Genomic DNA, 25,850 nt, shown 5'->3' on the forward strand with positions numbered 1-25,850 from the left:
CTCCAGAGTTCAACGTTTGTCTCAAAGCCAGATTTTGTCCATTTGTCTCCGTCCAGACTTCTGTAAACTTTTTACATTCATGTCAAAAGTCCAGTTTTAGTCAGACTAAGACAATCATTCAGTTTTCTTGATGTCATGTAAACACGTTAGTCCGACTAAAATGGAGCTCTTCTTAGTCGGACTAACACACCTGGATTATGTGATTCACAGTCCGATTGACCCTGAAGTAGAAGGACATGAGGTAGAAGCTGCAGCACTGTTGGTGGACGTCTGTCTTCAGACAACACAAGAGACATGTCCATCTCATTTGTCTCAGAGCCACAGCACTGTCCATCTCAGTATACACAGACTTGGTAAGTTGTCCAATTGTCTGTCTTAGTCAGACTAAGGCCTTAGCTTGATTAGAACTGTGCCCGTAAACCCTCAGTCACTCCTGCTTGGGTTTGCCTGCCAAACCTTGGTGTCCTTATCAACCTGAAAACCGTCTGATAGAAACAAGCTGAGGAGTGCATTTCGCCCCCTAGTGGAGCGGAGGCAGACGCACGTCTTTTAATGACTTGATTTATCTCTAGAGTTTGTTAAAGACAGAAGAACAAGCGAACGGTGCATGGAAACTGAGTGTGAGCAGAGAGTTAACATGAAGTCCAGCCTTCCAGAGCAGCAAGAGGAGGAGGAGGAGGGAGGGAGTAACGGGAGGAGGGGAGGGGGGAGACAGACGTCCCACTGGAAATGTCCTCTGTGTGAAGCGGAGACTCAGTCAGATCGTCCTCCGGCCCCGAACACAGTCGACTTTTCTCCTGGTGTCTGAAAACTGAAGGTAAGCGAGAGTTCTCACTCTGCACCAAATCTCAGGACCTCGTGTTTGTCTTTGTTTTTGTGTCACATGACTCGCGTTCATTTGCTTCTGTGGCAGAGAAAAGAGTCGACGTTTAATCCGTTTATCGTGACTTTGTTTGACCGTGAAGTTTGCAGCGAGAACAAAAAAAGCGTAACTTTTCAAGCTTAACTTAGCTTAAGGTTTTAAACTTGTTTTCCAGTTGAATAAATCAGGAAAAAAATTTAAAATAAAGTTTTTTATAGGATTTGCAGAAAAAAAAGTTTGAAGAAAACAAAAAAAGATGTGTAAACTTTTCTTCTTTAAACTTGTTTTTCAAATCAGAAAAATTAACGTTAATAAAGGTTTTTCTCCAATTTGGCAAGAACAAAAACACTCTTGTGTAAAAGTGTGACCTCCCTTTGAAGCTCAAAACACGTTTATTTTCTCCTAAACTTCAGCTGGAGTTGAACTTTTAAAACGTTTCTACTTGTAAATCAGACAAAAAGAAAACAAAGCTAAAAACACTCTGATTTTTCTGCCTTTAAACTTGTTTTAAACGTCTAAAGCTCCACCTTTAAAAACCTCACACCTCTCAGCTTTTTCCATTGACTCTAAACTTTCTTTTCAAACTACTTCAAATAAACGGAGGTAAAAAAAACCAAAACAACCAAACATCAGCTTCTGCAGAGAACGACCTCGTCTGTTATTACTGTGAACATCTGCGAGGAAAATCACCGCCTGCAGGTAAACAAACGGTGATTATGAAGCACTGAGCTCATTCTCTGCGGAGGTATTGTGCTGCCACATCGACAGCAGGAGAGGAAGGGGAGGAGGAGGAGGAGGAGGAGGAGGAGGTGGTGGTGTTTATTAAGGATTTGGAGGAGGACGGTGAGGACACATTAGCTGCTGGCGTTTGTCTCGTCCTGATGTTGTGCAGACCTTTCTCAGTGGGGGAAGAAAAACAAAGTGACACAAGTTTGTGAAGAAAAGGAGGAGAGGAGAGGAGGATGGAATTCCACTCGGTCTAATGGGAACGCTTTATTCTCACTAACGTCTCCCTCTCTCTCGCTTTACTCCCCCTTCTCTCTCTCTGTCTCCCTGATTACTCTCATGTAACGGAATGTGGGTTGCCATGGCGATGAGTTACCAGCTGTTTAAAGCGCTCCAGTGTTTGCCACTGTAAAAAATATCCTCCGAAATTTGTTACGTTTGAAAATTGTCTGCAGGAAACACATGAGGTCGAGTGTTCACACTGGTGTTATTCGATCTGCTGTACTACGGCCTGTTTCCCCTCCATTGAAAATAAATGGAACCTTTGTCTTCGTTCAGAACTGTGAGAGGACAGAATGAGACGTAACACACACCCCAAATTTGGCATTTCTTTAGAAGATGCAGTTGAGAATGAAGATTCCTCTCGGAATTTACCCACTGAAAATGAATGGAAACTTTATTCAGATTCATATTATCATTCACAACCACAAAAAAAAGAAAATGTGCAGTGGAACAAAATCCAAAAACCGTCTGAAATGTCACATGTTCCCTCAGAAATCACTGAATGTGGTGAAGTGCTTCAAACCACAGCCTCTGTGGCTGTTTGATTGTTGAGGTGGCAGAAGGAGGAGGAGGAGGAGGAGGTGGTGGAGGTGGTGCAGGAGCAAAGGATGCTGGGAAATATCAGGCCAGCTTGGCAAATGTCTGGAAAAGCTCTTTATCCTCGACAGGAAGGAAGGAAGGATTGATTGTGTCTGGAAAAACCTGAGAGTCAGAGAAGAGACGGAAAGACAGAGAGACTCATTCTATCAAGAAATGATATAGTTTATTACAGTATGCAGATGATGTACAAATACTGCATTTAATGTTATATAACTGGTCATTTGTAACACCACAATTTTTATGAACAACAATAAAGTTAAGAGGAAACGGAGAGAAAAAGACACTGGTATAAAGACTGTGTACTATACTTAATACTATTTAATTACCACTTTTCAAACTAATGTTTAAAGCTTTATAAACGGCCGTATATAATTATAATTAATTACAAGTAAAAGACGGTAATTATAGAGCGACGGGAGAAAAGAAACAGATAATTAAAAGACAGACAGACAGTTATGTGACTTATTTATTTCTCGACTTGTTACAGGCTTTTATTTTGTCACTTTTGACACTTCCTGTCCACCAATCACCGTTTTCCTCTGACTTTGTAGTAAAAAAAAAAAAAACAACCTTCAAGAGTTTGGTGTCACATGACCTGTGTGATCAGATGACATAGATCCAGATCACATAGATCCAGATCACATAGATCGAGTTCCCCACTGAAAATGTCTCTTTGTCTCGTCTCGCTCTAAGGGGACTTCCCTCCTCGTCTCATTCTGTGGACACACACTGTCTCTCAGTCTGTCTGTCTGTCAGGGGTCTCGGTGCCGGTTGAGGATTAAAAAGAAAAAAAGAAAGGGGCGGGGCTACGATTGAAACCAGAAACAAGTGTCTTCAGGTCACTGAGCTTTAATTAAGTCAAACGTTTGTTTTGTCGGATGGAAGCGGTCTGGTATAAAGTACTTTGAAGGGACTCGTGAGTAATGTCCAGACACTGTTGTTTGTCTGTACTGTTTGTTTGCAGAGAGACAGACAGGCAGACAGACGCATGGATGTCTGCAGGTTGTTTTTCCTTCTGAATCCGCCTGTTATGTCACAGAGGAGAAGAAAAAGACAGAATTCCTCTAAATCTGTCGGAAAAAGAGAGACAGAAGCAGGAGAAAAATAAGACCTGGGCCGGCATCAGTGGTTCCAGTCCGGGTTGTTTACCTCCGTTTTGCGAGTTTGCACTTGTTTACTCTTGTTTACATTTGTTTACTTTTGTTTACCTCCAAAATTAAATGCACCAGAGGAGAAAAACGGCTCCTTTATGAGCCTGAAGTTTCCCTTTTAGCCTGGGCGCTGTTTGATTATGAGAGCAGCTTTCCAAATAAAATACACTCTCTCTCTCTTACTTCTTTTTTTCGCTGTTACGTCAGTTTGTCCATCTGTCCGTCTCCGTCTGTCCTCAGCGGCGCGGAAATACAACGAGAACACCGTGTGCCTCCAACTCAAACACTGAGCGGGCGATTTTTGCGACTCGTACGTGTCAGAGGTTCAGGTTTTTACGAAACTTCCCGTCAGCCGACCCCCGACCCCCACCTGCTCCACCTCAGCTTTTTCAAAGGGACAGAGAAGTTTCCTTGTGAACGCGTCCTCTGCCAGAGTTTCTGTATTTTTCCACGGTACAAACCTCTTTTTTTGGACTTTTCTAACCATTAAAGACGGCGATCGTCACAAGTCAGAGTCTGAATTTATGTAGCGCTGCATTTGTTTTTATTTTAATGCAACACATACGTGCAAAATGTTCCCATGTTGACATAATATCCATTTACTGGAGTGTAGTGCTCAGCCATATAGTGGAGAAGTTGTTTATCTCTTGTACTCAGTTTGAGATTTTATCCTTTTATCATGTGTGCAGATCAGGAGAGTTCCCTTTCATGTTCTTTAATCTCAAAATATAGGTTTTTCTGTGCCGTCATAACATTACGAACAAAGTTAGGCTTTAAAGCCACAGTAGGCAACTTATTTTCGTCAATGTTGATGAGGAATTCCACAACAACCTTCTTATGTAGGTTTATAAAGCGCCAACTCCTCTGCACCAAACCCCATAGAGAATATCAGTCATTTAACATCACAGCACACAGGAGTTGTTAAATCCACTGCTGCCTCCATCAGTAAGTTCTAATGTGTTATTTTGCGACTTTTGAGTTTAAAATCCTCTGTTTAGATAAACATCAGTGACACAAACTGACCACACGAGGCAGCAGTAGACCTGCAGCCCCTGAGTCACCGTGAGCTTAAATCACTGATTTTCTCTATGGGGTTTTGGGTATGGGAGAGGGCGGGGTTTACAAACTTCAGCTTTCAGGTAGAAAGACACCTAAATATCCTTCAGAAGCTGCTGGAGAACCTATGTAGACTTCAGTTAGCACCAAAACTCAAAAGATATGAGGTTTGTCCATTATGGGCTACCTTAAAAACCAAAATGGCCGTCAAGTTACTCACTGGACTGTTAGCTAAAAGCTGAAATCAGTTTTTCTTTATACGACAGCTGGCAACCCACACTCCAAAAAGGCTTTAATGCTGCTTTATATCATAAATGAGAGTTTCTATTGAAGATAAGATAATAGTGTAAGCTCGTATAGCGTCCTAAGAAGGCCGCGGCTCGTAAAAACTTGTACAAACTCGATTCCAGGAAAGAATGTTGCGTATTATTCACGGCCGTGAAGTACATTTTCTGTGTGTTGTCCTGTTTTGTTGCTCGAGGGTTCGTCAAACACTTTTCCACTTGTCACGGACGATGAGCAAACTTTAGCCTTTTTCACCGCATGTGTCCAAACACGTCGGGTTCCATTCAGATTCAGACGCTGCGTGTCGAGAGAGGCCCCCGCCGCATTTTTTAAAGTCAGACGCCCGGCAACCAATCTGTGAAATGTCAGCCTCGCTTTTCCCTCCTGCTTTTTGTTGTCTCTTCAGTGTTGACGGACACGTTGAACGACAGATATCGTCTAATTTCCGTTTGTTCTGAAGCCGTTGCTAATCTAATCTGCGGGGCAGGAATCCAGAGTATGTGCGGCTCTGGCGGATAAAGTCTGCTGATCTCCTGCAGAGTTCCGTCCAAACTGTGTCAGCTCGCGTTCCTTTTATCCCTGCAGGAAGAATGCTTTCCATCGCAGCAGAGAAAACAACAGATGCAGCAGACTCTCATAGTGGTTTTCCACACTGTAGACACATACAGTATATCTTTGTGTTTGTAGATGTGAGATTATTCCTCATGTCTGGGCTTAAACGGCCGATAACGGACACAGAAACATGGAGGAAGACCAAGCAACGTTACGCTCCCCTACAGAACAAAGATGCCCTTATTTAGACACTCCGACGTGACATAGTAAAGCTCCGACAATGGCTGCTCACATGGAGATTATGGGATTCAGCTTCTAAGATTATATCCCTGTGGCGATATGTCAGAAATTACACTTTTACATTATTTAATGGTCTTACTTTCTCTGTTTTGTTCTCTTGGCTAAAGAGTTACACTTTCCATGTTATAAATTTAATTTAGCATTTATGACGTAGCTGTTTTTGGCAGTTACATGGATTACGGCACAACAGTGACTTTGTGTGGAAATCTGGAACCCTTTGAAATGTTGGGACACAAAAGTTGTCTGTTGCATTTTTGAATCTGAAATAGACTGGGGCTTAAAAAGTGTAATAAACCCCACCAAGAATGAGCCAAATATTCTGCAATTGATCAAAAATGTCTTGTTTTAAGATAAAAAAAACATAACTGTGCACATTTTGCTTGGCTATAATTCTTAAAACTAACTTGTAAATAAAGCCACTTTCAGACGGTAATGTGCATTAAATCAAGGAAAAACTGCCCAAAAACGAGACGAAGCGTAAAAACTAGAATTGGGTGGTATATCCAGTTTTTAAATTACATATTCCATACACATTATGTGTATAGATTAGTTTTTCAATTTCTATTTTTGCAGTGTATACAGTGAAACGTATATAAAGGTTTTCTACAAATGTTCAGTCGTTTCTCAGAGCAGTCGAGTGGAAACTAACATCGGTGCATATGTGAGGAGCAGAGTTTGTGGAGAAATGCAGCGTTTAAAGACCCGAAGATGTTGTTTTTTTTCAATTTCTCCATTTGGTGCGATCAGTTTCTGAGAGAAAATCCCTTTCAGCTGCTGTAACGATGAAACGACAGCCTGGGAAAGTCTTTTATGACAAAAACGTCCAGCAGATGCAGACAATTTGAGGCCAGAAAACAAAGAAGTTTTACACAAGTCTGCAGACAGAGATCATGTTGTTTTCGTCTGGAAAACTGTCGAGACACTAACTTGTAGTTTAAACCTGTGCTGAATATCTTTATATTGTGAAGTACAGAGATTTTGCTCAGTGAGTCTCAGGTTACAAGGACGCGATGAGGACAAACAACCTTTAAAATAAATAAAATCACAATAAAAGCTCATTTTAAAATGTTGAACTAAAGATATCTTAAAGTGTTTGTTTGTCTTTGTGTCTCCAGACGCAGACTTTGAAGATGAGGGTGTGGATTGTCTTCCTCCTGTGCCTGGCTGGACACGCCATGGCTGCTCCTGTGAGTCCCACTGTGTCTCTCTTTGTGTGTTATTACTCACATTCTGGGGACAAAATGTTCTCCATTACATAAATGATTACATTTTAAAATAAAGACATGTTGTATGGTTAGGACAAGGTTAAAGTTAGGCTTAAGGTTACATTAAGTCTCCAGGAAATAAATGAATGTCAATGTACGGTCCTCTGAAGTCAAGGAAACCATACGGTGTGTGTGTGTGTGTGTTGGTTTTCAAACTTTATAAATGTGGTTTAAGGTTTAAAGACTTATTTTTTAGGGTTAGGATCAGGGACAAGATGACTTACTTTATCATTGAGTGTCCTCACAACTATAGAAAGACAAGAACTTGAGTGGGTGTCCACTTTTGTCTTTTAAGAGTGTCTTCCTGTCTTTATGTGTTTTCCTTTTCCTTTGTGATGCAGAGCTTACGTGTGAGAGTGTGAGTTTCACAATGTTTTTGTGTTCCTGTGTTTATCTATGTGTGTGTGTGTGTGTGTGTAAACCTGGTATTCCTTATGTTGTGGGGACCTAACCCTGTTTACACAATCGCATTATGGGGACTCACCTTCCTTATGGGGACAAACATCAAGTCCCCATCATGTAAATTACTGCATTTTAATGTGAAGCATGTTTTAAAGTTAGGCTGAGGTCAGAGATTAGGTTAAAGTCAGGATTAGGATTAGGTCAGTAGTAGTTATGGTGAAAATTAGATTAAGTTTTCAGGAAATCAATGTAAATCAATCAATGTCCTCTGAAGTCATGGAAACCAGAGAGTGTGTGTGTGTGCGTGTGTGCGTGTGTGGAACTCCCGACTGTAAACTGTGTTTGTGTTCATGTGTGGGTATAGACCTTGCATGTGTGTTCTTGTATTTGGTGCCTCATTAGGACTGTGCATTAACACCACCTTTGTCAGGACCAGTAGTCCTCATGGAGACCAAACCCGGTCCTAATAAGACGTAATGTCATTTCCGAGGAACTGGTTATGTTTAGGACTACACATGTGAGTATGTGTAGCTTTGTGAGGACCACAACATTGAATAAACCAAACGAAGTGAGGACATTTTGGTTAAGTGGGGACATTTTGGAAAAGTGAGGACGTTTAGAGTCTTCACAACTTTAAAGGGCTTTTGTGGGTTAAGAATTGGTTTTAAGGGGGTTTGGTGTGTAGTTGTGATGGCTAAGGTTAGGAAAAGGGATTGGGGAATACATTATTGTCTATGAGGGAAACCTGTAGATGAGATCACCTGCTTTAGACTTCCTTTAACGTCTCTGACTTACTATGCGAGTGTGTGTTCCTGTTTAAGAGTGTTAATTGTTCACCATGTATGTGTGTTCCAGACTGAGGAGGTGCTGGTGACTGAGGAGGAGCTGGTGACTGAGGAGGAGCTGGTGACTGAAGAGCCCATTTTCGAGGTCAGTCCAGATGTTTGTGGTTTCCTTGAAACGTCTTTAAAAAGCTCCTGAAACTGAAAAAATAACAAATTCACTACACTGAGTTTGTTTTTCCTGCAGCCGACATTTCCCCCTGAGTATTCACCACTGTGTGTGTGTGTGTGTGTGTGTTTGTGCGAGTGTTTCTCCAGCTGTTCAGTGTGTTCATGTATGACATCATCTGCTCCTGACTTCCTTTACTCTAGTTTTTTTTTTTGTCTTTAAACACAGACACAGTGTGTTTGGTCACCTCTTTGTTGTTGTTTCCTTTGAAAAAAAAACAAAAACCCAAAACACTTAAATAAATTCTCTTAAAAAGGACCATCACACATATGCCTTAAACCCAAAACTGAATGCAAATACTTGTTCTCCTCTGAGTTTAATTTGGCTGCTGAGCGAAGCAGCTGCTCACAGAGAGATAATCTGATCTGTGATGGAGCTTTTGGGAAGTCCACTGGTATTTGGTCTCATGACGACTTGTAGTGGAAGTGGCGGTGAATTCTCGTGTGAATGTCCACGGTTGAACAGACTCAGAGGATCACAGGAAATTCAACTTGGGGAAGAGTCTGCAGTGAGAAATCATAGTTTATGGGTCTCTGGTTTTGATTCTACCCTCATGTATGAGGCTTATCTTCAACATTCTGCGACATGTTTGGATGTAAATACCTGGAAATAGAAGCTGTAATTGAAGACTTAAGCTTTGTTTTGTTTGTATAGTACATTTCGTACAAGAAGACTTGTCTTCCGGCTTGGTGAGCATGTGAGGTCGGTCTCCGTCCCCCGTAAACTCAACTTTGCAAAAACCCGCATTTTTCTTATACCCTCAACATCCCAAGTAAGAACGGACGTCTCACAAACTCGGTATAACATCGTGTCACCAGGAATAAAACAAAACAAAGAGGAGCGAGAACGAAGCTTCGCGCGCTTGAGAAAGCACATGCTTAGCTAGCATCGAATGTCTGCTGGAAAAACACAGAGCTAGCATAGCGACGGATCTCAAAATCTCCTTCGCTGTCCTGGAATCAAGACTGGAAAGAATGTAGACCACGGTGTTAGATCGCAGACAACGTATCATCTCACTGGAAACCAGTGCCAAGTCAGATGACCATCGTATTCCTACTCTGGAGTCGAGGTTGGTAGCTTTAGCCGATAGCAACAACAAGCTACTAGCAAGGAAGCCGGAGCCGCAGGAATAATATCGGAATCATTGGCCTTCCTGAATCAATCGACGGGCCAACACCCACAATGTTTTTCTCAAAGTTGTAATAACTACTTGGGGAGGAGATCTTAGAATTCCCTCCCGAGCTCGATGGAACACACAACTGCCAAGCCACAACCAGGATCGAGGCCACGGCCTGTGATTACCCGCCTACACTGCTATTGGATTAAGGACCTAATCATACAAGAGGTCCCGCAAAAGAAGAGAGAAACTACAATATCAAGGAGCCCCCTCCAGCTCTTCGAAGACTAGGTGATTGAAGAACGTGCAAAATACCGGACGGTGATGGTTTTATTTAAAAACAAAAAAATGGCTACTCAAAGTGCTTCCTATCACAATAAAAAACATATGAACATGTCTTTGATGGATCAAAGATGAATTTTTAAGATTGTTTACTGAGCAAAAAAAAAGTCTGTATCGTTTAAATGATGTTACTAAATTTGAATATGTCAGCAAAGGTTTGTGTTTGTTTTTTGTTGAGTGGAGCTGGATAAAAACCTCTTGCAAAAGGTGATGGAGCATTAAAAACTGACATTTGGATTTGTTTGGGTTATAAAAATTGGGATTCCCTCATCTGGATTTGTCCCAGATTTAATTTTGATCCCTACAAATCTTTGCCTTACATGGAGAAGTCAAATAAATAAATAAATAAATAATAATAATAATCTTCCTCATCTGGGGCTCCATGTTCCTCCTGCTCCAGTGTAAACACTCGTTTGTGGAGTCGAAATCTCCATGTGAATGTTTTTACTGTTTCCTGCTGCTGAAGTCCAGAGGGAGTTCAGATCCCACAGCTGGTAAATTTAATTCGCTCGCTCGCTCCGCGACTGACCGCTAGGAAGCCATCGCGTCTTTCATGGCTTCACCACATATGGATCCAGCTGCTCGTTGTTCAGGGAGGAACCTTCCGCGCCGCGGATAATTACGTGGTTTGCTTCAAAGTGGACGTCGTGCAGAAATAGGAAAACAGAGACAGGAAGTAAAACATGTGACTCTCTGCAGTTTTTTGAAAGCTGCTGACCTCTGACCTCCGACCTCTCATGTTTAGGAGGAGACCGAGGTGGGAGTGAACCCAGTGCAGGTGGACGTTGGAGAGTTTGACGAGGCCATTGAGGTCATTGAAGACGCTGAGGAGAGTAAGTTCACGCTTGTGTTTCGTTATAATTCCCTTTTCCTACAAGTAAAAAAAAACCCAAACAAAATGTAATCCCAGGTTTAAATTAATGACATGAAAAATCTAGCATTATTTCCTTTATTTTCTAGCCATTTCGACTTAATTTCCTCTAATTTCTCCCCAAACATGATCATGTTGATCTGTAGACAAATACTTGTCTGAGGAAAAATAACTGAGAATAAAAACATAAAAAGCAGATAAATGACTGACAATTAAAACAATCAAAATTATTCTCAGCCATGTTTTCAGGTAAATAATAAATACAAGTTTAAAAAAGGGAAGGTAATAAATAGTAAATGTGCATTTATTCCCAGGTTTAAAAAAAAGCAGAATATGGCAGAATTTTTGAAAAAAATGTTACTAATTTGTTTATCTATAAATAATCGCAGCCCATAATGTGACTGTGTGAATGTTTCAATGAGTAAAAAGAACCATTGTCTTCATAGGATTTCTCAATTCATGAATCATTTTGTTCATTTAATATCTTTTCTAAACTTGAGTTTACATACATTTGCTTCAAAAAGAAAAATAAATCTATCATTTTTAAATTTCCTCTTACATGACACAGCACTAACTGAATGGTGCAACTTGTCTTTTTTTGTATAGGGTAAATGATGAAATTTGTCCAAAAAGTCCTTTAATGATATAAAAGGGAAAAATAAGTTTAAAGAGTTGTAAAAGTTTGTGTTTTCATGTGCGTTTTATTCTGAAAAGCGGAATAAATATAGTGAAGTAAAATTCCTGGAAAGTGTTTGTTTGTATTGCAGACACGACGGTTCAAAAATGAAATATGTCGTGTTTTCTGCTGCCCACAAGAATCTGCTTCTGCGTCCGTTTGTGACAACTTTTGATTTAACTTGCGTTTTCAGTCTCAGCTGCAGAGTTTCACGAAGCTTCGACACTGACAAACTCACACAGCCGTAATAACAGAGCGGCTCATTCTCTGCGAGGAGGCTGTAATTTAAATGTTCCACTTTGATTCAGGAGGAAACTCAACCCAGAAACTGTAGCCACAGGAAAACTGTTCAAACATCCACTGACTTCAGTCACACACAAACCAGACAAATGAGACATTTTGTGCTGCTTAAAGTCGCTTTTAAAAAGTAGTCAAAACAGTTTATTTCTGTCATTATTGATAATTCATTCTATAATAATATTTTGTCACAATGTAAATTAAGTTGGTATTAGAGAAAATTAGACTTTGACCAATCAGAGGACAGTTCAGAGAGAGAGAGTGCACCACCTAGTGGTTGTTCGAGTAAGCAGACGCATTTACATGTCCTTTTGTTGTTCCAGCATCGGTAACATCTGCCTACACTGCAAAGAAACTTAAAAAAGGGAGTCTAAAAGAGAGTCAGTTATCAATAAAAGCAATACCACAAGAATCAAAATGGGCGGAGTCTTTTAGAAATAAGGGGAGGGAATTAAGCGCTCATGAGATGTGTAGACGCCGTTCATATTGACACCTGACCACAACTAAAGAAAACCTTGAAAACGTCACTATAGATGGACTTTAGCACATGTGCTAGCCTAGCCACATGATAACAATAAAAAAGCACATACTTCTGTCCCACATGCTGTCCAGTCAGAGTCAGTGGTTTATATACAAGGAGGTCGTTCAACCTAATGTAAATTGTTTGAAGAAACAATGACTCTCCCTTGTGGCACTTCAAAATAAATCACTTTGACTGTATGTTGGCAAGTAAGACCTTGTTTTCAAGTACCTCATCTTATAGTGTTGAGTATTTTTTAATTGTAATACGTGATCATTTAATGCCCCATCCTTTTAACACAACAAAAAAATGCCCAACTCCAACTCCCCAAACTCAGATATTATCAATATTTGTTGTAGTTAATCAAGAACACGACTAAATACTGAGAAGATAAAGATCAGTTTTCACTTGTTTTGTTTATATATGTATATAAAAATTTAATAAATGACTTTGAATCAAGGGGACTCAGGGAACCTGATTGTTGAGTAACTGTGTGTGTGTTCTGGTGCAGATCCCTGCATGAACTACCACTGCAAGAGAGGCAAAGTGTGTGAGGTCGACGAGGACAACACCCCTATGTGTGTGTGCCAGGACCCGTCCACCTGTCCACCTGCCGAGGGAGACTTCGAACATGTGAGTTTCTTTAATAATAAAAAAGTCATGAGATGGAAAAAACAAGACTATATAAAAATAAGTCCATAATTATGGAAATTGTAAAAATATTCTCTGACTTTTTAAATCCAAATGGTAGTTCGTAATAGTTGAAGTTGTAAAACTGCTAGTATTTCCAGACGTTTTTTTTTTTACCAAAAAAACACTTTTGCAGCATCCAGATATTCTTGTAGTACCTGTAATATTCACCTGCTCACGGCCAAATTAACCCATGACTTAACTCTCGGATGATCCCACATTAACGTGTAATCAAACTCTTGCGCTCTTTCTTTCAGAACTGCGGCACCGACAACAAGACCTACGAAACCGCCTGCCACTTCTTCGCCACCAAGTGCACCCTGGAGGGAACCAAGAAGGGCCACAAGCTGCACCTCGACTACATCGGACCCTGCAAATGTGAGTCCAATCACAACATGGACGATGTCAATAGTTGGATGGTAGTATTTTGTAGTTTTAGTTTCTTAACTGATTATTTTACACATTTACACAGATTAGAATATTAAGAAGATTCTCGTTCAACAATGCTAGACAGCTAGCTTGAATGAAATAGCCTATTAGCTACACTGCAAAAACTGCCCGACTACAGGTACGCCAAATTTTTAGTTTTTCTTGTTTTAAGTAACAGAAAACTGTATTTAGGGTCAGCAACTTTTGTTTACATAGAATACTTTAAACTAGCTTGTAAATTTAGTTAATTTCAGGCTGTAACGTTCCTAAAAATAAGGAAAACAAAGCAAAGACTTTACCGATATTCAGTCGTGTAAGACATGTTTACTTAAAATAAGTCTTCCTTTTCGTTATTAAGTTGACTTAAGGTTAGAATTCCTTGTGTTTGAGCACACACCAGGCAAAAGGCAAGATTCTTGAAAATAATTTTTTTGTAGTGTAGTTTTTTTTGGCTCACTTCCTGCAACATTAAACCCATAAAAGGTCTGTCTGGTGCAAAATTCCAGACAGAAAAATTAGTTTTTCTTGAGATAACACAGAGGTTGCAATAGATCTGACTGCAGTTTGTGGATTTAGCCGATTTTCCCTTTTATCGTCATGTTTTTACATGCTGTGGTTTCTGATTTTTATCTCAAACCCGAGGCTAAACCTGAAGCCCAAAGTCTCAGAATTTTGCCTCTGATTCTTTGCACTGATGTGTGATGAGATTGAAGGAGGACGAGACGCGTTCAGACACGCAGGACACATTTCTGACACTGAACAATTTCAAGTGAACACGAAACACACGGGTGGGCAGAGGGTTCACATGGAGATCAGGGTGTAACTCGATGAGCCAAAGCATGACTGGAGGCAGGATAAAAATCATTATGATAAAATTTATTTATTAAATTTCTGACGGGATTTGTTTTGAATTTCCTCAAATTATTAATCAGTGTCTTAAAGTGTAACTAAACCCCTAAACCACTTGTTACACCAGCTACTGCATTCAAACTTTGACACTGGCTTACTTAGTCCAATCAGCATGAGGATTATTAACCATTTTATAAATGCTGGTCCTGTCGCCCTCAGCCCAATTTTTGGCATTTTTCAAAATCAGACACTGGGTTTAGTTACCCTTTAAGGACCGTTATGTTCTAATGAAAGTTTCCGGAGAAGACTTTCCTGATGTTTGTCGCGTCTTGGCCCCCCGCAGACATCGAGCCCTGCCTGGACAACGAGCTGAAGGAGTTCCCCATGCGTATGAGGGACTGGCTGAAGAACGTGCTGGTGACTCTGTACGAACGCGACCAGGACAACGACCTGCTGAACGAGAAGCAGAAGCTCAGGGTGAGGACGCAGAGACGCGTTTATACTACTAACCATGAAATAAATGATAAGCCTGCAATGCCTTATACTTAGAAACATCCTAACTAGACCCAATTCCACTGGCTTGGTCCCGTTTGGTTTGGTTCCATTGGTCCCGTTTGCCTGGAGCCACATAGTTTTGAAATGCCACCAAAGTCCAGGCCATAAAAAGGTTAAAAAAAAGCGATGTTTACATGAAGTGGAGACCCTTTGAAAGAGAGAAGTTGTGTATAAATAATGGGACATTTTGTGTCCTAGTTTGAAACTGGTAAAGGTCTTTGAAGTGGCTCATAACGCGTGAAGTCTAATCCAAACTGAGAGTGTAGTTATGGACCAACTTTACAAGCTGCCATGTTTAAACGTAGATGTGTTTTTTCCTGAATGTTTTTTTCAGGTGAAGAAGATCTACGAGAACGAGAAGAGGCTGCAGGCTGGTGAGCACTCTCTGGACCTGCTCGCTCAAGACTTCCAGAAGAACTACAACATGTACATCTTCCCCGTTCACTGGCAGTTCGGACAGCTCGACCAGCATCCAGCTGACGGGTACGTTACGAACTCTTGTTTTAATTGGTTTATCTGTAAGTTTGTCCTTATGATAGCAACGTCCTGTCTTAAGTTGTTGGCGGACCAATCCGAATTCTTTGTGATGGGTAGGGGATCACCCAAGTATGCTCCCAAGAAATCCATTATCCATCTATTTGAATGGGCAAAACAATCATATCTCTGACAAAACCCATCAGAATTGAGTAAAATGTGGTGTGTGTATGCAGGATCAGACACTCTAGCATCAGACTGAGTTTCATTCAGATCTGATCTAGACATCTTAACAGATTAGGACAAGTTTTGTCTTGCTTATGGTAAAAGCTAAGCTGGTATAGTCCTCTACAGATCCAGAGAGTTCTTCTAAGCATCACAAGCCTCGACAGTTTTTAGTGGATGAAAAGATGTCCAAAAGCTACTTTTGGACAGAAGTCAGACTTGAGAGTCAGCACGTGTTTGAGCCTGTGGAGGGAAATATCTGAGCTGCTCAGGCAGAACGAGGAACAGAAACGCTGATGATGTGGCAGCTGGACTCACTGATCGCTTATTTTACTCTGCATGGTCCAAGTGAACCGACCTGATTAGACTCATGAATGTGTAAAAAATCTGATCGTTTAAGCCTCAGAAATGCGTCTGCCAACTAAGTGAACAGAGCAGATATTCCTCTCAAATGTGACTTGTACGTCCTTAAAAATGCAACAATGACACATGTGGACACTATCGATGATCACCATTCAAACCATTGAACTCAAGGTTTCATGCCCATTAAGTCTTTGACAGACCATGACGAGGACAGTTTATGCAACTGTATATTCACTGGTACTGTAGGTCACTTGCAACCATGCTCCTAATGGACGACACCAGTTGTCAGTCACACTGGTGTCCACATTTGGTCTTTGTTTTCAAAAGTGATTGAGGTGACTGAGCAATAATCACCAAGAATAACTTCAAAGATTAGCAGTAGCTAGCAGTAGCCTTGTTTAAATAACCTCCAGCTTTCACTGCAACATATATGAAGGCTGCTAGCTACTGGCTGCTAGCTTCTGGCTGCTAGCTACTGGCCTTCTCTGTGGTTGTTTTCATTCTGAAGTTGCTTCTAAGTTTCTGTGAGCTGGTGAGCAAGTGTGCGGAAGTGTGTACCAACTGACTCAACAAAAACTTTCAAAATCACTCTTTCATTTTAACAGCAGTTTCCCCAGGTTTTAAAAGACAAAGCAAGATTTAAAACCCCCCTGGTGAGCCTCAGACATGATGTGCGCTTACCAACTGTGTGGAAGTGGAAGGTTTATATACACAGCTGTGGTTGATTGTGAATGAGTCTCAGGTGTGCAGTGAGGTCAGCCACGCCCACACAACTTCAAATAAGCTGCAAAAAGAAGCCAAATATGCTTAAAATGAGGAAAATAATCTGCCATAAGATTAAGCAAATTTAGCCTGGCTAGAATACTTAAAACTAGCAACTTTCAGACTATAATGTGCCTTAAAATGAGGTAAAAGTGGACAAAACTGGCCAAAATGTAAGTAAATTCTTACATGACAGAATTTCTTTGCTGTGATTAGTCACAAGGACACACCAATCCTTTAATGCAAACCATTGTTTCAACTTGCTACTGGTAACTTAAGAATTAAATAAGCTTTATTATCTTATCAAGACAAACTTTTCTAGTTCTTTGACATGATTGTTGTTATTTGTGTTTACCTTCAGATACCTGACTCACTCAGAGCTTTCCCCTCTGCGTGCTCCGCTCATCCCCATGGAGCACTGCACCACTCGCTTCTTCGACGAGTGCGACACCGACGGCGACAAATACGTCGCTCTGGAGGAGTGGGCCGCCTGCTTTGGCCTGAAGGAGCGTGAGTATAATTTAGAAAAAAATGATTCATAATGATTCAACTTGAAAATTCATTCAAAACATTCACAAAACATCCGACTTTCTTCCCTCAATTCACAGTTACATCTAAAATTTCTCTGAATTTTCTGGCCTATTCTAGGATTTTACATAAATGTGGAAGATTTAGAAGGTTTAAAATATAAGTTCATCACTTGACTTTAGTCACTAAATGTGACTTTTTCTGCTTAATTTGCACTGATTTCTTTAATCTTTTGTGTTTGCAGAGGATGTTGACAAAGACCTCATCATCTAATAAGCAGCAGCAGCAGCAGCAGCCGCAGCAGCCGCGTGACAACTCCTAGTCGCTACTAACGGGACGAAGGTGCTGATCCCTAAGTTAAAAATCACAGTAACGGTGCTAACGACAAATTTGTTTTTATTTTCTTTGGTTTTTATTTTTTAAATAATGACTTTTTCTACCTATACCACTAAAAAAACAAAAAAGATTAGAAAAGAGAAACGTGCACAGTCTGTACTAACAAACAAAAAAAAACCCAGTAAAGAAAACTAAAGACCTCTGATGTAAATGTATGTTGTTTGACAATATTATAACAAATTGTCCGGGGCTTTAATCGCATTGGAACGATTTAATTTGAAAGGAGACAAAAACTGTAAAAGTCCAAAATAAAGTTTCTAAATAAATGCTCCCTCTGCTTGCTTTTTACAAAACAAATATTTAGTTTTTGCACTCCTTTGGTGGTGGACTCCTTTTTCTGCTGTCATTCTGTGTATCTTTATGTTTTATTTTTTATTAATATTATTATTGTTATTTTGAATCGTTTGACTACTGCTAAACAAATTAAGACGATATAGTGTTTTGGACGTTGACATGAGAGGGGATATCTCGCAGGCTGAGAGTTGTTCTCACGTTTCAAAATGTTTCTATTCACACTGAGAGCTCGAGCTAAACTCTTTCCATGAATAAAAGACTCTGGGAATCTCTGCGTGCGTTCAGATCTGCGTTTCTTTCTCCTGGTTTATATTTGACCTCCAGTAACACACTTTTATGTCGTCGAAATCTTTTAAAAACTAAAGTCGCTAAAGTCGAAAAATATGACATTTGAACTTGATGGAGGCAGCTGTGGATCAACAACTCCTGTGTGCTGTGATGTTAAATCACTAATTTTCTCTATGGAGTTTGGTGCAGGGGGAGTGAGTGGTCAGAAAAAGCTGTCTAACATTGAGATAAAGAGGAAAACAACCTTAAGATGTAAAAGTAAGTGCAGTGCAGATTTTGTAGTGGCTAAAAACAGATCTCCACTGTGTCTCCACTGGCAGCCATGTTCTCACAGAGCGTGCCTGGTTATGTCACAACCGTACATAAGCACAAAATGAACTACCGCTAAAGTCAAGGTGAAGACATTTTTCTCAGAAAACTGGATGAAGTACAAAAAAGTGGTTGGAGAGACTTAAAACGACAAGAAATCAGGCTCTTGGAGACACAAATGCTGCACAATTAACAGTTTGAACTCAACGTTTACAGTAGAGAGAGAGGAATCCCCAACAGAAACTGGTTTTACGGCTTCACACTTCACTGTTACTCAGTGTTTTCTGGTGTCTCACTGTGCTCACGGTCCCCTGGGGAGAGAGGGAGAATCACTGAACCCTGTTACCATCCCCACCCGTTCATCCAGACTCAAGAATGTGAAACAACAGCAGAGCCTCGTCCACAAAGCCTGGAGTCCCTCCTCTCCTCTCAGCCGCAGCAAGAAAAAAAGAAAAACCTTCTCATTTTCCAACACTCGTCGAAGCAGAGAGAGAGAGAAGAAGAAGGGGAGGGTTTGGTTCTGTGTTTAAACCCTGGGAAGTTAAAGTTTGTCCACTTCACTACTGACACCACAAGACTAACAACTAGTTCAGAAAGAGCTACGTCAAGCTTCTTTACTGAAAGGGTGTAGGTGTGATGTTTTAATGCCTGGGTGGATCCACTAAAAAACCTGACAAACGGCATTCTCTTTGTCAGTGGTTGTTCTGATTTGTGTGGTTTTGTTTGAAGTCGTGAAAGAATTGCGACATCACAAACACTTTAGAAGTAGTCAGAGAAAGAAGGAAAAACACCACAGTGGAGCTCAGAGAAAATCCTATCGTGGTTACTATTCGGTATCTTTCAGAAACATTTAGTATTTCAACAAGTTAAGTTGTAAAAACTCACTACAAACATTCCCAGCTAACAACGTGAAGATGAATGTAGGTCTCAGTGTTGCAGCAGAATTGACAAAGCTGCCAAAAATGAGGCAGAGGAAGAAGGAATTCGCTAAACCTCACCCATAATAATCTAATCTAAGCCTCCAGAATCACAAACCAGGCCCCTGTTGGACGATACCAGCGGTCAATCACACTGCTGTCCAATCTACAGAACTGACAACCATGTTGTATTGTAAAAAATCTGAAAATGTTTACAATAAGTTACCCAATTTCCCCACAGACCTACATTCAAACTCACTACCAGAAGAGTCGCGCCCTAGTGGCTATCCACCATATTCTTATTTCCTAATTGACTTCAGTAAAGAATCCAGAAGTCCGTCCATTATTTACAGTATATCTGGTCTAAAGTTCCCACCAATGCCGATAAGAGCCAAAGCTGGCGGTCAAAGGTCCGGGTTGCCCTCAAACTCATAATCCTTTTTTCACCATGTGAGCAAATGGTCTTAAAAGGGATACTTCAGATTTTTACAAGATTGACGCAAAGATTGCATCTAAATGATCAAATTTGTGAGTGAGTGAAGTAACCTGAGTGTATCTCATTTGTAGCAGCCGTAATAAGAGCTTAGCAAAGTTTCTAAACATCCAGGAAAAGAAATGTTGGATGTAGATAACATTATCTACATTACAGCTATGTACTTATGTAGTACTTATGTATGTACTTCAGTACCACAGTTCTATTTTCCTCAGTACTCATGAATTCTCCTTGTTTGTGTGGATGACTCATCATTAACCTTTTAATATACTGAAAAAATTAAATGGAAGTCAGACTTAAACCAACTTAATGCTTTATTTGTCTCAAAAGGTAACTCAATTACAATAGTCTCCAAAAGACTATACATGCATATAATTTACAAATGAATGAACAAACAATGGAGAGGACATGGCAGGAATCGTGTTTGTCGGACAGCAACAGAGCAAATAAAGAAAGGTCAATGATGATTTACCATTCTTCAGTTCAAATGGCTTTCTCCAGTCTCTGTAAAAAGAATCAGATGATCAGTCAGGTCAAACGTAGCACTGAGGTCTAATAAGACAAGGAGAGAGAGAAGTCCAATATCACACAACTGATTGGTAACAGTTTTCTTGAGGTTCTTGGGCAGAAAGGGGAGTTTGGATATGGGTCTCCAATTAGCTAAAATCGCTGGATCGAGAGGTTTTTTCAAGCAGTTGTTTAATAACAGCTACTTTGAAGGACTGTGGTATATAATGTAGACAGAGGGAGGTTGACCTTATCTACTATGGAGGTGCCACTTAAAGGTAGAACATCTTTCAGCAGGTTCATCCCAGGTCCTTGAGTCAAGTGTGCTCGTTCTCCCCGGGTTGGAGTGGGTTTTCTCTGGGTGCTCTGTGTTCCTACTACCATCAAAACAATGTTAGGGTAATGCTCCAGTCATTAAGGCACTGACAATCACTCTGGAGTTGTTCTCCTTGCACTGCTCACTGACTGCAGACTGCTCCTAATTCTAGGAAGGTTCCTAGTAGAGGATGGGTAAAATGCAGAGGATGAATTTCAATAATAAATAATACATTTACACAATTTTTTTTCTGTGTGGCATTATCACCCTCGCTACAATGCTGAAGAAAAAAAAGAATCTGCCAGCAAGATACCGTTTTGGCCAACTACAAAATTTACGAAAAAAAAGGGAACCGATCATAATGCCGAGAGAGAAGTATACTAGCTTCTGTATAAGCCCAACATGATGGGAACTTGTTAATTATCTGTAATAATAATAATAATAATGAGTAATGGGTTGCTTTGGCACTGAGAAGGGACCGCCAATATAGTTTAACACTGTTCTTCCAGGCCAAGCATGATTCAGCCAGATTATTTTGTGGGGTTCAATAAAATCTTGTGTTAATAGGGTTAAAACCATTCCGTACTTGCTTTTGCACTTTGGACTCATCATAGAACTCACACTGGTCGCCAGAGTTGTACTCATCACTAGCGTCATACTGATCACCAGAGTCGTACTTATTACTGGAGTCATAATGGTCACTGCAGTTGCACTCATCACTGAAGTCATACTGGTCTCCGAAGTCATCACCGGGGTCACACTGGTCTTCATAGTCATCACTGGAGCCATACTGGTCTTTGGAGTCATCACTGGACCCATACTCAACTCTGATGTCATACTCGCCACTGGATCCAGATCGGTACCTGGACAAATCTGATTGCGTTAAGTCCTCTTCCTCATTAGTGCAACATTTGCTCTCCCCTGCTGTTGCTGTGATCAGGACATGAGTGTCCTCTTGTGCACTGGCATCACACATGGCTGCAGGAACACAGGGATCCTGTGTTGCGCCATCAAAAAAAAAAAAAGACGTATCTTCTTCTGCCTTTGCATCACACATAGCTTTGGAAATACAGGTGTCTTCTTGAGCTGCGGCCTCGATTACAACTACAGGGACACCGGTACGCTCCTCAGATGCAGCTTCAAACACAATTGCAGGATCTTCTTGAACTACAGCTTCAAAGACGACTGTAGGGAGACAGGTGTTGTGTTGTTGTACAATGTTATACATGTTTGAGGAAACACAGGGGTCTTCTGCTGTGTCATCAACTAAGACTGTGGGAGCACAGGTGTTTTCTTGATCTGTGGTGTCGACAGTGACTCCAGTTTCCTTTAGAGTTGCAGAGTTGAAAACATTCTGGGCAACTTCTTGTGCTGTGCCGTTGATCATGACACAGGTGTCCTCCTGTTCTACCACATTGTGCATAGCTGAGGGAACACAGGGGTCTTTTTGTGTTGTGGCATCAATCATGGCTACAGTGACACCAGTCTGCACTTGAGCTACTGTACTGACCACTAGTTTTGGAGCCCAGGTGTCTTTTTGTGCTGTTGTAATGTCCATAGCTGTGGGTACACCAATGTGTTCTCCAGACGCAGCTTTGAGCACAATTGCAGGGTCAAATTGTGCTGCGGCATTGATCACGACAACGGGGACACTAGCGTGCTCTTGAGATGCAGATTCAAACACAATTGCAGGGTCTTCTTGTGCTGTGGCATCTAATACGTCTGTGGGAACACGAGCGTCTTCTTGTGCTAATGCATAATACATGGCTTTGGGAAAACATGTGTCTTCTAGTGCTGTGATGTCAGCCATGAGCTCATAAGCTACTGTACTGACCACTAGTTTGGGAATATGCGTGTCTCCTTTTGCTACTGCTCCATAATCAGCGGAGGGTAAACAGGTGTCTTGTGTGGCGGTATCAACCACAACTTTGGGGACAACTATTTTTTCTTGCGTTGCGGCTTCATACTCAATTGTGGGATCTTCTTGTGCTGCGGTGCCAAACACAGTTTTGTGTTGTTTTTTTGCTGAAGCATCAACCATGACTACAGGGACACCAATGTGCTCTTCAGATGCAGCATCAACCACAACTGTTGGAACACAAGTGTGTACTTGTACTACTGCATCGTACACAGCTTCAGGAAAACAGGTGTCTTCTTGTACTGCGGCACTGAACACAATTACAGGGACAACGGTGTGCTCCTGAGATGCAGCTTCTAACACAATTGCAGATTCTTCTTGAGCTGTGGCATCAACCACAACTGTAACCTTGGTGGCTTCTTGTGCTACCGCCTCATACACAGCTTTGGAAAAGCAAGAGTCTTCTAGTGCTTTGGCATCAACAATGTCGACAGGGACATTGGTTTCCTCTTGAGCTGCAGAGTCAAACGCGACTGCAGGGGCTTCTTGGGCTTTGGCATTGCACATGGCTGTAAGAACACAGGTCTCCTCTTGTTCTACAATGCTGTACATGTCCGAAGGAACAGTAGGGTCTTCTTGGGCTGCGGCATCAATCACAATTACAGGGATGCCAGTGTGCTCTCGAGACACAGCTCGTAACACAGTTGTAGGTTCTTCTTGTGCTGAAGCATCAAACATGATTGCGGGACCATGGGTGTATTCTTGTGCTACTGCATCATAAATGGCTTCAGGAAAGCAAGTGTCTTCTAGTGTTTTGCCATCAACCATGGCTACAGGGACACCGATTTCCTCTTGAGCTGCAAAACCAAATGCAACTGCAGGGGCCTCTTGTGCTGTGGCATTGAGCATGACTCTAAGAACACAGGTATCCTCTTGTTCTAAAGTGTTGTTCATTGCCGAGGGAACCAAGGGGTCTTCTTGTGCTGCAACATCAACCAAGATAACAGGAAGATCGTTGTCTTTTCTTCCTGCAGAGTCTACCCCGGCTATGTGGCCACAAATTTCCTCTTGAGCTGCAGAGTCAAAAACAACTGCAGGGACTTCTTGTGTTGCGGCAGTAAACACAACTATGGGATCATGGATGTCCTCTTGTTCCATAGTGTTGTTAATTTCTGAGGAAACCCAGGGGTCTTCTTGTGCTGCAGCATCAACCAGGACTACAGGAAGATAATTGTCTTTTCTTGCTTCAGAGTCTCCAAACATATGGCCACCAATTTCCTCTTGAGCTGCAGAGTCAAACACAACTGCAGGGACTTCTTGTGTTGCGGCAGTAAACACAACTATGGGAACATGGGTGTCCTCTTGTTCTAAAGTGTCATTCATTGATGAGGGAACCCAGGGATCTCCTTGTGCTGCAACATCAACAAGGACAACCCGAGGATAGTTGTCTTTTTTGGTTTCGGAATGTACCCTGACTTCAGGACCATCAATTTCCTCTGGAGCTGCAGAGTCAAACACAACAGCAGGGACTTCTTGTGTTGCGGCAGTAAACACAACTATGGGATCATGGATGTCCTCTTGTTCTACAATGTATGTCATTTCTGAGGGAAACCAGGGGTCTTCTTGTGCTGCAACATCAACCAGGGCGACGGGAAGATGTTTGTCTTTTCTTGCTTCAGAATCCAAGCTGACTACGGAACCACCGATTTCCTCTTGAGCTGCAGAGTGAAACACAACTGCAGGGACTTCTTGTGCTGCAGCATTGAACACAACTGTCGGAACATGGGTGTCCTCTTGTTCTATAATGTCAGTCATTGATGAGGGAAACGAGGAGTTTTCTTGTGCTGCCCCGTCAACCAGGACGACAGGAAGAAAGTTGTCTTTTCTTGCTGCAGAGTCTACCCTGAAGACAGGACCACCAATTTCCTCTTGAGGTTCAGAGTAAGGTGAGGTTCTGCTGTCGAACATGACCTTGGGAACACGGATGTCTTCTTGTTTTACAATGATGTACATGGTTGATGGAACACGAGGGTCTTCTGCTGTGGTTTCAACTAAGATGAAGGCATCTTCTCTTGCTGCAGAACTGACCATGACTTCTGGGACACTGGTTCTCTCCTGAGATGCAGCACTGAACATGACTGCAGGGACTTCTTGAGCTATGGTGTTGAACAGCGCTGTTGGAATATAAGGGTCCTCTTGAACTGCACAGTTGGCCAAGGCTGCCCACACACAGGAGGCTTGCCGTGGTGCATTTTTGACCTCTGTGTCGTTCACTGCCTCATGCTCTGGCTTGGCAGGGGCCCTCAGCCTAACCTCTGCCTCTTTGGTGAAAGCATCAGAATTGGGTAGTTCTGCAGAAACTGAGGCCACAAAATGTTTCTCACCTCTGTCTCTCTCTCGAACAGGGAGGAAGTACTCAATGAGTCTCCTAACAGTCCTGGTGACTGCTGCTCCTGCAAGGAAACATGCCATGAATACCATGATGACATATGGTGATGTAATCTGCTGTGGCGACCCCTAAAGGGAGAAGCCGAAAACAGAATAAGATGATGAGGTGTGGCTCCGTGTGTCGGTATTTGTAATAGTTATCAAGTCACCAAGTTGAAGAATTAAATGTTTTGGTTTGTTTTTCTTTTAGTTGGTTGGTAGTGACGCTTAAGAAAATTCTGAAGTGATGCATAACTGACTGTCTTTGACTTTTAAACTGATTAGAAAAACAACTTCAAAGGTAATGTATAGATCAAAGGAAAAGACAAATTTAAGGTACACCGCATGTTTATGGCTCTTTTCTACAGTCAGACAATTGTGTGTCTCTCCAAATTGCAAAGTTGGTCCATCTAGAGCAAGGTTCTTCTAAATAAAGTGTGTTTACGTCATTGTATACAGGGGCTTTAATTGGTAATAAAAAACGTGTTTATTATTGGTGGATGGGCGGAGTAGTTCTCTGTTTTGTAGTAAAACCTACAGTGTCACCATTAGATGATACTGACTCTTTCTTGTTCCTCTTCCGGCTTCTCCCTTCCCCTTTCTCTGGAGTCGCCACAGTGGTTACTCATTTGTAAGTGATGTGTTTACCTTTAATTAAACCATATCTGATGGTCATCAAATCTCGAGAAAAACATACATTTTTAATTTTGGCCACTTTCATCAAAACTGGGTTACTCTCTGTGATGACTCATTCCCTTCACTGAAATCAGTTCACACTAAATACGCTTTTGTCGCCATCATGCGGCAAATACGCCCCGGTGCGCCGCTTCCCTACGCGACCGGTAGATGCCAGGT

The 25,850-nt window shown here is 41.4% G+C and overlaps 2 protein-coding genes across 2 annotated transcripts; one reads left to right on the forward strand and one right to left on the reverse strand.

The window, feature by feature from the left end:
• Positions 1-729: 729 nt before the first annotated feature.
• Positions 730-18,152, forward strand: sparc (secreted protein, acidic, cysteine-rich (osteonectin)). Its single transcript, XM_044040577.1, has 10 exons — positions 730-817; positions 6,930-7,001; positions 8,337-8,411; positions 10,697-10,784; positions 12,827-12,948; positions 13,263-13,383; positions 14,627-14,760; positions 15,173-15,321; positions 17,024-17,172; positions 17,435-18,152. The coding sequence occupies exons 2-10, from the start codon at positions 6,945-6,947 to the stop codon at positions 17,461-17,463; spliced, it is 924 nt and encodes a 307-aa protein (XP_043896512.1). The 5' UTR covers positions 730-817; positions 6,930-6,944; the 3' UTR covers positions 17,464-18,152.
• A 2,064-nt stretch (positions 18,153-20,216) lies between these two features.
• Positions 20,217-25,049, reverse strand: LOC122778842. The gene is made up of 2 exons (XM_044040946.1): positions 21,297-25,049; positions 20,217-20,391 (listed from the first exon to the last, which is right to left on the reverse strand). Exons 1-2 carry the CDS (start codon positions 25,047-25,049, stop codon positions 20,371-20,373), a joined length of 3,774 nt encoding a protein of 1,257 aa, XP_043896881.1. The 3' UTR covers positions 20,217-20,370.
• Between the last annotated feature and the right edge of the window lie 801 nt (positions 25,050-25,850).

The sequence above is a fragment of the Solea senegalensis genome, linkage group LG12, assembly GCF_019176455.1.
Source record: "Solea senegalensis isolate Sse05_10M linkage group LG12, IFAPA_SoseM_1, whole genome shotgun sequence".
Lineage (NCBI taxonomy): Eukaryota > Metazoa > Chordata > Actinopteri > Pleuronectiformes > Soleidae > Solea > Solea senegalensis.